The 13,474-nt window shown below is 52.5% G+C and overlaps 1 protein-coding gene across 1 annotated transcript in view; it reads left to right on the top strand.

Moving 5' to 3' along the window:
- Window positions 1–605: 605 nt before the first annotated feature.
- ALDH1A3 (aldehyde dehydrogenase 1 family member A3) overlaps window positions 606–13,474 on the top strand; it is a 38,471-nt gene continuing 25,602 nt past the window's right edge. Inside the window, exons 1-4 of the mRNA XM_043490269.1 lie at window positions 606–853; window positions 6,095–6,199; window positions 8,433–8,573; window positions 13,333–13,462. Of these exons, the coding sequence (XP_043346204.1) occupies window positions 755–853; window positions 6,095–6,199; window positions 8,433–8,573; window positions 13,333–13,462 (475 nt within the window). The 5' untranslated portion in view covers window positions 606–754. The remainder of the gene's footprint in view (window positions 854–6,094; window positions 6,200–8,432; window positions 8,574–13,332; window positions 13,463–13,474) is intronic.

Below are 13,474 nucleotides of genomic sequence, written 5' to 3'. Positions count from 1 at the left end.
AAAGGCTTTTCCCTCACAGTCTGCCCCTCGGTGTGCGACGCCCAGGGCCCGGGAGCTTCCAGCGCTGGGGGTGCTGAGGGCCCTCAGAAGGGCCCTCAGTGAGGCTTAGGAACCAGACTTATGAGGTAAAACAAAATGGGGTTCCGAGTGCGGCACGGCGGGCGTCGGTCCCGCAAGCCAGGCTCCGGCGGCGCCCGGACTCCAGGCCGAGGCACGTGGGCGACGGCGCGGGGCCGCCGCGCTGGGTCCCCGACGCGGGGCGCGGGGTGAGGCCCCCAGCGGGCCGGCCGGAGGGCGCGCCCTCCCGAGGCGCGAGCGGAGCGCCGAGCGGCGGCCGGCCGGGGGCGGCAGGTGCCACGGACGGACTCGCTGAACCTCGGCGAGGCCGCCGGGGCCGCGGCCCGAGCCCCCGCTCCCCGTCCCGGGACTTCCGGGGCCCGGCGGAGCTCCGGGGCGCTCCTCCAAGGGCGGCCTCCGGGGCGGGGAGCGCGCGGCGCGGTGGCCGGGCCGGGGGTGGCCGGGCTCCCGCAGGGGCGGCTGGCGGGGTGGGGTGAGGCGGGCCGGCCCCCTCCCCGCCCGCCCGCCCGCCCTTCCTCCCGTCCTGCAGCCAATTAGACAACCCCCTCGGGCGGGAGGCGTGGGGCGCTCCATAAAGCAGCGCGGAGCTGTCACCCTGCGAGCAGGCTGCGCACCGCCCAGGCCGGAGCAGGCGCCGAGGACTCGGGCGCCGCGGGCCGGGGAGCGCCGAGGAGCCATGGCCAACACCAACGGGGCTGTGGAGAACGGGCAGCCGGACAGGAAGGCGCCCGCCCTGCCGCGCCCCGTCCGCAACCTGGAGGTCCAGTTCACCAAGGTGAGACGGGCCCGCGTCCCACCCGACGGCAGCCTGGCTCTGCGCTGGGCTGCCCGGCCGGGCCGGGGGCGTGGACGAGGGGCCCGCAGGCCGGGAGCCCCGCCGCTGCGCTCGGAGCGTGCGGGGGCCTGGGGCGGCGGAGTCCGCCCGGCGCTTCTGGGACCCGAGCCTCTGCGCCGGGCCCGGCCCTCCTGAAGCCGCGTTCAGCTTTGGACATCCCGGGCGGAAGCCCGCGTCCCACCCGCGTCCGCCGCGCACCCCGAAAGGGACCCCGAGATCAGCACCCCCAGACGGACTCTCCGGCGCAGAACCCGGGCGAGGGAGGCTCTGCAGCGGCCGCGCGGTGCCAGGCTGCGGCCGCTGCGGCCCCGACGTGCCCTTGCAGGCCCGTTTTGAAGGCGAGCGGTGGGCCGCGGGGACCGGCGCGGTGGTCTCCCCGCAGACCCTGAGGCGAGGTCTCCGGGGCTGAAGGGGTCGGGCTTCCGGGTGATCAGAGGGTGCCTGAAAACGCTGAGAGCCGCTCTGCGAGGTCAGGCTGCCCTGGGAAGCGTCCGGAAACGTCAGCGGGAGCAAGCGGAGAGAAGGGCACCTCCTGTGCTTAGCTCAGCTCTTCCCAGCTTACCAGCGGAGCCAGGGCTAGCGGGAAGGTGTCCGGAGCCCCAAGACCCTGGTCTTGGCAGATCAGGGTCTCGGATCTGGGCCTGGGAGGCCGCGGGTTGCAGGGCTCCATCATGTCGCGGAGTCCCGCAGCTCGCGGTCCTTTCTGCGCCGCGGGGCGGGCAGGCTGGAGCACCGCGAAGCGGCGGGATCACCTGCTTGGGGCAGAGAGGAAGATGGCGAGGCCTGAGCTGGGCACAGTTGGCGGCCCCGCGCCCAGCGCGGAGCTAGTCCTCTACAGTACAGGGACGCCTCGAGGCTGTTTGGAAGCTACTGGACTGGGTCTGGGGGCATTTCAGGGACGCAGGCCAAAAGTCACGGTGGGCTTCACTTTCCTCAAGTTTATCTCCTGTTATTTATGCGTCTTATCCATTGCTACCACCCGCCACCCCGACTTCAGCTGACACAGCACTTAGAAAATTCCTCCATCAATTTGCTTTCAAAAGTAGCAATTATGTGTCTCAAATAGTTTTAATCAAGCAGAGAAAGTTGCAGGCCACTATGTGTGGCCTTCAGATTTTGATCTCTTGGCACGTATGGTCGGCTGGACCTCTGATCACATGACATTAAAAGTAACTGTTTCCAGAGGGCTCTGTAATCAACGGAGACAATCCGATGGAGACCATTTTTAATGCAGTTTCATAAGCAGGAGCAGCTTCAGAGTGCAAATTCCGGGAACAGTGAAAATAGTGCCTAAATGTTTTTAGCCCCTATCACTGTTGGTTGTCACCTGTCGTAGGTGGTGGTGGCATTTTGTTTTTCTTTTATAGAAACCAAAAACTATATATATTGTTTTCCTGTTCCTTTTTACCTTTTATAGTCCTATCAGAGCAATGTTGCCACATATAGAAAGTTGCCTCTTTGTCTGCAATTCTTTCTAGCCCTTTGCAAGCGTAGATGCAGCCCTTACTTAGAGAGGTGGATCTTAGCACATTCACAGAGTGACCAATCAGTCTTTGTTGTCCGGCTGGGTGTCCGTCTTTTTAGTGGAATAGAACTGGGTTGTGACTAAGGCTCAGGGGACGGCATGAGATGGAGGGGGTTGGAAAGCCAGATCCTTAGCGGCTTCCGGTGATGAAGACTGGGGAAGCCCACAGGTTCAGGTTCAGGTTCAGGCCCCTGAACCCTCTTTCCTGCTGGAGCCTCACTGTCCCCGCTCCAGGCCCACCTCACAGAGGCCTCCTCCTAGCACTTGTGGGGTTGGGGTGCCAGGATGGCTGTGACTGAGGGTGGGAGCCCAGGCAAGCAATGCTTGCAGAGACTCTGGCTGCAGAGGCAGCTCCCATTGTGAGGAAAGAAATGTAGAAACAGAGCTATAGAGTTGAGGCCCTCCTGGCTGTGGAGCGTGTGAGCGGTAACGGTCTGTCGTTTTTCAAACCCAACTCCTGGTGCTTCTTGCTAACGGAAGACATGCAGGAAATGGTGGGTCTGGGCCCCAGCCTTGGGGGGCCACATCCCAGGGTAAGTCCAGTCTCTGTAAGGATGAAGCGCCTTTGTTTGTTTGCATGTTTTTACACTGGGCTCTGTTCTGTGATTTTGGGGAGGGGAGGGTCCCCTAGAAGCCCAACATAGGTCTCAGAGGGTAGCAGACCCTTTTCACTTCAGAGGGCCCCTGACTTTCCTTAACAATTCTTACAGTAGCAGAAAATTTTTTTAAAGATTTGCTGGCTCAATAAAATGCTGGTTTTTAATGTTTGTTTTTTATGAAAAGTAAAATTCCCTCAAATCTCCTTTTCTGAAAACAATGCTTTTGAGTAGAGCTGGGGTCCAGTGGAAGTTCTGTAAGCGCCGACTGTAGAACTCTCTTGTGTAACCACTACCCTCACCTCTCTGGGGCACCTGACTGCAACCACGGCTGTGGTTTTCCAACTCAGTCTGGATAGGATGCCATTCCATTCCTCCAGTAAAATGTGAATCCCATCCACTCAGTGTAACGTAGTTTTATTCCTCTGAAAGTTTTGTTTCTTACCAGTTCACAAGTCAAGGAAAACACGTTTTTTAGACCCATTTTCCTGATTTGGGGTTCAAAACAAGAAAGCCAGCATAATTGGTAGGCCACATTCACCGATCCCTTCCTCATTTGTGTTTATGTTTTCTTTTAGCGCAGAGTAAAATCAACAGTAGAAACCACTTACAAGATTGCTTAGTAATGTAGTATAAAGCAAAAAATTTTGCTAAATTAGAAACATTGTGATGGGAAAATATGAGTAAAGTTAAGCAGCCTGAATTTTATTTTTTTTAAGTTGCTGGTTAGAAAGGACTATGGATCAATGTCACAAACAACCGAGTAATTATTTTTTTGGAGGAACATGCTTGAAGCTGAAGTATAACAGACATCTGATCATTGCAATGTGTTTTTATCCCCTTATTTATATTCTCCTCTACTACCTTCTCATTTTCCTTCCCCCTTGGAATTGATATCAGAAAGGTCCTAGAATCAGCAGATTTCACTGACAGTCTCTATTATCTAACCCACGAAATTTCATCTTCCGACAAATGGGCCTCTCTTCCTGGCTGCACTTTCTTCCCCGCACTAACTTAACCCCTCTGCTCTACTTATTAATTTCTCACTGTTACCGAGTGATTGCTTGCTGGATGGCAAAAGTGAACTCTCGGATTTGGTTTCAGCTGGAAGAATAAGCCTGTAATTGTAGCCTGGCCTTTCCCACATGCTTCCCTGGGGGCCTGGCCTCAGGTTGAAGGCACTGAGCTTCCAGAAGCAGGATGGGCACGTCCCACAGTTGAAGGCCACTGTCAGCCTGGACCGCACACGGGGAGGCAGGGACACTCTGCTCACCTGCCCAGCCAGGGTTGGCCCTCTGTGTTTTGTCCCCGCCACTCTCAAATTCCCCTGCTTTCCAGGGAGAGTTATCAAAAAAGCGCCCTAGTGGCTTCCCAGAGAAGTCTTCCTTTCCCGTGAGCTTTGGAGTTTTTATAGGACAGCTGAGGAAGAGAACATAGTCAGGTCACATGCTGGATAAATCGGCCACCCTCTCACCCGTCTTTACTGGGGAACTGGGTATTCCAAATGAACGAAATTCACAGTCGTGGAAATTAACCTTGTAGTCACAGTCATGGAAATTAGCCCTGTAGTGATGCAGTTCTCCCTTGAAGTGAATCAAAGATGAGCATATAGATACATAGAATAAATGGATATAGAGACATGCATATAAATGTATGTGTATAAACATGAATATAGATATGGAGGCTTCCCTGGTGGCTCAGTGGTAAAGAATCCACCTGCTAATGTAGGAGACATAAGAGTCTCAGGTTCAATCCCTGAGTCAGAGAAGATCCGCTGGAGGAGGGCATGGCAACCCACTCTAGTATTCTTGCTTGGAGAATCCCATGGAGAGAGGAGCCTGGAGGGCTACAGTCCATGGCGTCACAAAGAGTCGGACATGACTGAGCAACTTAGCATGTACATAGAAATCGAAATGGAATCTGATGAGCTAGTTCTGTATTTAGAAATTGTTGATGACATTTTACTCGATGGAAATGCTTCTAAAGCATTTTAGCCACGTTCACGACTGGGATCTCTCTGATGCCATGATGGGCTCTGATCACGAGGTGGTCCCTAAAGGGTACAACCAGAGACTGGCCTCTCACTGGATGGCCAGGACCTCCATTCTGTCAGAAAATGATTTGTATGGTATCTGTCACCTCAGTTCCTAGTTCTTTCCCCCAAATCCTCTCTTTTAATATTTTTTAAGAACTTAGGGTAAGTTAAGAGTAAATAGTACACATATTTCAATGCATAGACCATGAAATTCTTTTTAGTTTGTTCATAATGTCTTTTTTTAAATGTCTCTATTCTTGGCTTTGTTCTAGATAACTGGGTCTCAGAACTAAGTGATTTTTGTGAGTTGATTCTTTAGTTCTGGATGTAAGTAGTTATTTGCAACATATGTTAATATAACCCGAACATTTCCTAACCCAGATATTTATCTTGCTATTCCAACACTGGCTTTTATTAAAGCCCAACATGAAAATAGACATTTTAAAGAGAATGGGAGATGGCACGGATGTGCATTAATGAGGGCTAAAGGGTTATAGTGAAATCCTTTTATAAATCCAGTTCCTTGGCGGATCCAGCTGGGGGTTGCTGCAGGAAGGAGGGAGAAGGGAACGCTCACTGCTGACATACTCTTAAGGGGCAGGCAGATTGCTTGGCACTGTGTGTGTGTGTGTGTGTGTGTGTGTGTGTGTGTTCGTCCCCTGAACTTGATGAGTGTGTAAAATTTAACTCATGCCCTTTTTGTAACTCTTTTATTCTTCTGTGACTCCATCTTATTGTCTAAAAACATTTTAGAAAAAATTCTAAATTACTTCAGTTTTATTTTGACAATTTGTAGTTCTCTGGAAATGTATTAAAAGTCAGGAGACTTGGATTCTGTTGATAATTCTTAGTGTGCTCCTAGTTGGGTGTGTGACTATCACCTCCCTTCCAGGTCTCACCTGTAAAACGGCAGATGGGCATGTTGGCGGGAGGGAAAGAAAAGATGTGACCTAAGGTCCTCAGCATGTTGGAATTATATGATTTTGATTTAAGCCTAATGCATTACAATTTCCTTTCCTGGTTAGATATTCATCAACAATGAATGGAACGAATCCAAGAGTGGAAAAAAGTTTGCCACGTATAACCCTTCAACTCTAGAGAAAATATGTGAAGTAGAAGAAGGAGATAAGGTGGGTGCCCTCCCCCTGGCCCAGTAATTCAATTACAGATCACTAGAGGATAAGGAAGTGCTTCAGCTTAGCTGTAAGACAGAGCTGGCCCACACTAAGGTTGAACCTAAGCAAGCTGCTTCGTAGACACATGGCCCAGAATGGGATCAATTAGGGACCCTGTGCTATAGAGTCCTTCTCCTTTGATAGATGTTTTTCCATCTGTGAGGATGACTTCAGCCATCCTTATCACGTGGCTAAAGGAAAGGTTTTTATCAATGATTTGAACCTGGCAGCTTTAAAGAATCTTTCCTAAAAGCATTTCCGGCTGGCTGGTGTGTTTCACCAAATGCAACATTCTGGCAGGAGACACTTTGAAAAAAAAAGACTTGAAGGAGAAAAGACTTGCTAAGTCATGCAGAAGTAATAATGTTATGCAATTGCCAGATTTTTTTTTCTAACATAAATTTAAATGATTGTGTAAAGCTATAGCCTATAACCCTATCTGATAGTGCAGTGCGGCTTATCACCCTATAGTGATAAGCTATATTTTATATATATATATATAATATTAATTATATTATATATATATAAAGCTAAGAGACTCCTAGATATGTCCTTGATACATTTCAAACCATAAAATATCTTTTGAATATGTGTCACTGGGGAAAAGGTTGAAAGTACAGCTTTTGTAAGTGTGAATGACATGTATAAAATAGGCTTGAATTTGATTCTAGCAGCAGGATTTTTGTGACGGTGTGCCATGCCCTGTGTTTCCACTTGTTCAGACCCTCCCGTGTGCAGCACCCCATGAAAAGCTCTGTGTCTATAATACTGGCACCGAGGAGCTTGTGTGAAGACATCAGGGTGCAGGGGTGGGACACGGTGCTGAGCAGGTCTCCCAGGTGTAGTACACATCGGACAGGGAGCAGTGAGATCCCTGCCGCGGACTCTGGCTCATCCCATGGTCTGAGTGACTATTCCAAGCAGCAGAAGTCAGAGGCTTCCCCATCTCTGCAGCTGGAGGATTCCTGGCCTCCACCCCAGAGCCTGGGACAAGGAATTCAAAGTCCTAATATCTCCCTTGCCAAACCTTCTACTCCCCTCCAAGCCCATTTTGGATAAACAGAATCTGGGTGGAGTGTCCCTCTTGACTGGTGCTGGGTGTCCACTGCTGGCTGCATCTCCCTAAGGAAGAGAGGCTCAGAGGGATCTGGGGGGTGAGCCCCTGATCATTATCACCAAAGCCTCAAACCTCATTTTCTTGAGCATAGGAATGGATGTCAGGGAATTCCCTGGCAGTCCAGTGGCTAGGACTCTGAGCTTCCACTGCAGGGAATGCAAGTTCAATTCCCAGCGGGGAACTAAGGTTTGCAGGCCACATGATGTGGCCAAGCAATATTAAAAAAAATAAAAATTTTGAAAGAATGGGTGACATTACTCTAAATAGCTCTCATTCTTTCCTAGTAGAGAAGATTTGATTGTAATTCTTCTATCAGTGCCCAGAAGATCCAGTTCTTTGTCTATAAAATGATCACAGCTCCCAGGGGATAGCTGGTAGTGTTGTTTAGCTGCTGAATCACGTCCAGCTCTTTTGTGACCCATGCTCCTCAGTCCATGGGATTTCCAGGCAAGAATACTAGAGTGGGTTACTATTGCCTTTTCCAGGGGATCTTTCCAACCCAGGGATTGAAATCGCATCTCCTGAATTTTGGGCAGAGCCACCAGGGAAGCCCCAGGGGACAGGAGAAGTGAGACTAAAGGGAGAAGTCCCTGATATGGACTTTTTCAATATGGTCAGTTCTGAGATCCGGAGGAGGATTCTTGCCCCCGTTCTTGGACCGCGTGTGGTTCTCAGCTGGAGTAAAGTGCCAAGACAGATATTTCCCACCTCATTGATGAGCTGTGGGAGTGTGTTTGTGTCCAAACTTAGGTAGCAAGTAGATGCTCTTTTCCTACGTAGGTCAGCAAAGAAAATAATTACAGTCAGTGGTCTTATGACTATTTCAGATACTTTGTACAATCAGAAGGAAAGTTAATCCTTGACACTTGTAGAAAACTTGAAAGACTTAAAGAAAAAACAAAATCCCTTAGAAGTCCCTGACCATTGAAGTAATTGGAAACCTGGCGACTGCTCTGAGCTGCCCGCCCACCTCCGTCCCCTGTGCCGGGATGGAGGCCGGACTCTGCAGTTCCTGGACAGCCGAGTCCTCCGCGAAAGGTGACACGCTCTCTCGGTTGTTTGGCCTTGCAGCCTGACGTGGACAAGGCGGTGGAGGCCGCACAAGCCGCCTTCCAGAGGGGCTCCCCGTGGCGCCGGCTGGACGCCCCGAGCCGTGGCCGGCTGCTGCAGCAGCTGGCGGACCTGGTGGAGAGGGACCGCGCCATCCTGGCGGTGAGTACCCGCGACCCGCGCGGGGAGGGGGCGTGGCCGCTGGCACCCCGGGCCGCCCCTTCCGGGTGGGGAGGGACCGCGCCGTCCTGGCGGTGAGCACCCGGGACGAGCTGCGGGGAGGGGGCGTGGCCGCTGCCCCCTCCCCCGAGCCTGCCCCTTCCCGGTGGGGAGGACCGCGCCGTCCTGGCGGTGAGCACCCGGGACGCGCCGCGGGGAGGGGTCGTGGCCCGCTGGCCCCCGGGGCCGCCCCTTCCCGCGCAAGAGATAGGACCTGGGTGCGGGTAGGGAGGGGTTGGGCTGCGCTGTCTTTTGAGGCGCGGCTCTCCAGCCCCGGGCCGGCGTCCGCACCCCCGGACTCAGACGATCCGTTCTGAAGTCAGACTTTTGCCCCTTCTGAAGTCAGACTTTTGCCCCTGCCGCTGTCTTCTCTGCCTGAGGAAGTTCGGCTTCTAGTGGCTCCCAGATGCTCACAGACAGCCGGGCTAGGCCGTACCTTGGTACTACCTGCATACTTAGGAGCTTAACTAGTTTTCTTATATCAACTCCTTTCCAAACTGAAATTTAACCTCATCCTAAGGGACAATGTCCATGAAATTACAGGTGTAACGTGCTGGTGTGGTTTTTCTAATACTTATTAAAATAAATGCCACCCCTTAACACAGAAAAAGTGTCCATATGTAGCTTAAAACTCACCCACCTCACCCTTGAAATGGGTAGTGGTGAGTGTGTGTGGAGGGATGGTGAGGGTGGGATAACTTAGCTACAGGAAACTTCAGAGTGTAAAAGACCTAGGTTCGAACTCCAGCTCTGCCGCTTATCAGCTGTGTGACTTTGGATAAGTTGCTCAGCCTCCCTGAGCGTATGTATGTCTCTTCACAGAGAATATCACTATTAATGATATCTGAGTGTTGTGAGAATGATCCACTTAAAATCCTTTGCAGTCCCCTGGGCTGCTATCATGAGATGGGCTGTGAAGACATTTAGGAGTTGCAAGTGCAGAATTTTGGAGAAGAATTTTGGCAACCCACTCCAGTATTCTTGCCTAGAGAATCCCGTGGACAGAGGAGCCTGGTGGGCTGCTGTCCATAGGGTCGCACAGAGTCAGACACGACTGAAGCGACTTAGCATGCATGCATGCATTGGAGAAGGTAATGGCAACCCACTCCAGTGTTCTTGCCTGGAGAATCCCAGGGATGGAGGATCCTGGTGGGCTGTGGTCTGTGGGGTCGCACAGAGTCGGACACGACTGAAGTGACTTAGCAGTAGCAGCAGTGCAGAATTTACTGGGATTCTCAGCCCTTCCTTTGTTCTTGTGGTGGGTGATTGATTGAAGGAGATCCTGGGGCCCTGGCACCCTCTCCTTTCCCGCCCGCATGCACAACTCTCATAGCTTAGACTCCCGTGTAACACTTGTCCCAGAACTGGAGGCCCAGTTAGTAGAAAAGGAAACCTCCTTTTTGGCCTCTGATTTGGAAAGACGGTTCTTTCCTGTCTTGATTTGATGTTGGGAATGAGTGGTCAGGTGGATACCCGCGTGGAGGTCAGCGCCAGCAAGGATGCTGAGATTCCCTTGGCCCTGCGTGTGTGTCATGGATGGAGGCTGGAGAAACTCCATTTCGGGTGCTGCTCTGGGGTGTGTTGCCCTGCGGGTGCGTCCACACACACGGAGAGACCTGCAACTTCCTTCCTCTGCCCCAGCTGGCCAGCCTGCAGTGGCGGGGTGGGGGGGGGGTGGGTGGGGGGGTGGGGGGCAGGGAGAGATCCCGCCAGGGTCAGTGTCTCTCTCCACAGAGCCTCTGGTTCTTCCTGCAGCAAAAGCCAGTCTCAACTCTCAAGCTGCCAAACTGGCTTCTTCAAAAACATTTCTGTTTTCCCTTAGCATGAGCTCATCTGTCTGCAATGTCCGTGAGGACTCAGAGCAGGCGGGAGAGGATATGCCTGGTACCCTCCCCTCCCTGTCCTTAAGTGTCAGTATCATCTTGGGGCATGGTGGCTGCAAGGCACCCCCCCCTTCACCTTCAGCCCTCTTGGCTGTCCTGGAAGACTGCTGTGAGTACACGTGGAGCAGGGTGCCTCTGCCATTGAGACTCACTGCCCACGAGAAGTAAGGTCCAGCTCTTCACCGCATCGTGGAAAGGGCAAGAGGGTGACCGGCAAATACAGTTTTTAGAACCCAGACCACATCAAGGGAAAGCACGCCCTTGAGAGGGTTTTCCTGCCTTCTCCTGCAAAAATGCCTCTTCCGTCATGTTCCCTTGCCAGCTTGGTGGCTGACGGAGCTGGGCCTGAATACTTCGTGTTCAGTGTTTGGAGACCGTGGGCAGATCCAGCGGCCCCTGTGCTTTCTTCCTCACCGCGGCACCTGGACCCAGGCTCTGATGTTCAGATGCTCATCTCAGGAGCCTCCAAAAAGGAGCTGTCATTGTTTGCTCTCGTCTCAAGCAGAGCCCCACTTCAGAGCTCTTCATTTAAAGCCTCAGCACTAGGGCATCATGGGCACATCCCCACTGCACTTTCCCTTCATTCTTTAGTATTTAAGGGTTCTCATGTGTTGCTTTCTCAAAAGGTATATGTTTCTCCTAAAATGTTAAAAAGAAATTTAGAAGCAGCTATGGTTCTCTCATGGTCCAGCCACGATAATTGTTGAAAAGTCCCAGCGACTAGCTAACTCTTGATCTCTCAGCTTCATGTCTGTGTAATCACCTGAAAATCGTTTTTGATTTTTGATTTTTTCTTTTAAAGAGCTTCCTTTCTAAAGTTATCATGACCCAGTTTTGCTTGGAAAGATGCCATGACACCAACCTGGCAAATTCCTGTTATCATGAGAGTAAGCAAACATGACTAAGTTAGTAATAAGAATAGTCAGTGCTTGTTGAATACTCACTCTGTCCCAGGCTTGTTGCAGGCACTTGATCTGTAATGTTTATCATCCTGTTTCAAAGATAAGAATCCTGTGGCCCAGAGAGGTTAGGTCATCTGTCCTAGTTTACCCAGCCAGAGGGTGAGCCAGCACTGGAGCTGGGCAGTGGCTCAGGCCCCGTGTGTCCCCTCAAAGCTCTGCCCAGCCCTTGCCTTTTTTCCCATCCCAGAAAAGGGCCAAGAGTAAGCTCCAGGTTCTGCTGATAGATGACCAGATGCTGTGTGGAGCAGCTGGGCCCTGGAGAATTTGGCATTATTTACAATTGTTGACAGTTCCCCCTGGGAAAAGAAAAGTTCCAACTTGGAATGTAAATCAATAGGAGCCAAAGGTACAGTGTACTGGCTGTCACATTGACCTGACTGGGTCCCTGAGCAGCTTCCACCAGGGCTGAGACACACCCCAGATGCAGACCAGCCCTGTCATCTCTAGCAACACACACTCCTGTCTCCTCACTGTCCCCAGATGAGGATTGCCAGCCACCTGTCTGGCCCCAAAAGGGAAAATGATGACAATTGTCACAGCTCTTTTTATCATCATTTGAACAGTGGATGTGACGGGTACCACGGGTAGACGCTGCTGTTAGTGCTTTATGTATGGGACCCCTCTAACCCACACAGTACTCCTGTAAGGTAGATACCATTATTAGTGTTGTTTTACAGATGAGGGAACTGAGGCAGGATGAAATTTAGGGGTGTGCCACGGCCGCTCATCTAAGAAAGGGTTGCCTCCTGTTCGGAGAATGCTTGGTTCATTCCTGAAGCGAAGATAAAGTGGCCCCAGCCACTCACTTGGCCATCCTACATGCTTTCCAGGTGCAAAAGTCCAGGGCAGTAGCCTGAAGAGCATCACTGCCCTGATGGAAGTCAGAAGCCCCAGATTCAGTGCTGGCCACCCACCTAACCTCCTGATAACACAAACGGGTCCTGGGCTCTGTTAGCCTTGGCGTCTGCACCTTGAAGTGGGAGCAGAACCGTCCGTCTCAGAGACGAGGCGTCTGCGCCTGCGCACGGGAGGTGCCCCTCTCTCTTTTTGTAAACTGGCACCTCGCCCCAGTGACCTGCCGACCAGAATCCTGCCCTGGGCTCTGTGTCAGGGTGGCCACTTCCTGCAGCCACAGATGATGAGGTGCGGCTGCAGCCCTGGGCTCAACTGGGGCCGCTTGTCTGAGGGACACAGGAGTTCTCTTCAGCCTGGTTGGAAACAGAAAAGAATCAGTACCATTGAGTGACTGCGTGCGCACCTGGGGAGCAGTCACCCCTCACCACCCAGGGCGAGCCTGCTCACCTCCCAGCCCGCAGCACAGAGGGGCAGCCCCGCGCAGGACTGGCGGAGTCGCGCCTCTGTGCTGCTTGTCGACCCTTTGCACAGCTGTGCTGCTCCACAAGGCCGAGAAGAGAGAACCCGGCGCCCCTTCTCCTTTGTTAGAGGACCTAGCCCCCTTCCCAGCCAACCTGAAGCCGGCACACCTTCTGCGAGCTTCCTGGAGCGCGCGGACTCACGTGGCCAATGGCGCTCCCGAAGGACAACAGAAGGCTGTGCTAGAGCGTATTTGTTCCCTCCCAGAGAGGCGCCAGACCAGCCGCGTGCCGTCCTTCGTGCGACCCGTGGCCATGCTCTGGCCGATCCCCCAGGCTGAGGTGTTTTGAAAGGAAAGCAGTCCTCGACAGCCTGGGACAGGTCTCATCTTGAACGTGCTGTCTTGCTTTCCCAGACTGGCGTGGCTGGGAGGTCCTGAAGGCTGCACTCCAGGACCCTGCTCTCCCCCGCTGCCATGTCTTTACCAATCGGATGGTGAAACGGAAAACCATGTCTTAAAAACATGTCCTCTTATGATTGCAGACCCTGGAAACGATGGACACAGGGAAGCCGTTCCTTCACGCCTTTTTCATCGACCTGGAAGGCTGTATCAAAACCCTTCGATACTTTGCTGGGTGGGCAGACAAAATACAAGGCAGGACCATCCCCACAGGTGAGCCAGCTC

This window comes from Cervus canadensis, chromosome 17 (genome assembly GCF_019320065.1).
Source record: "Cervus canadensis isolate Bull #8, Minnesota chromosome 17, ASM1932006v1, whole genome shotgun sequence".
In the NCBI taxonomy this organism is placed as follows: domain Eukaryota; kingdom Metazoa; phylum Chordata; class Mammalia; order Artiodactyla; family Cervidae; genus Cervus; species Cervus canadensis.
This window is presented reverse-complemented; position numbering and strand designations above follow the sequence as displayed.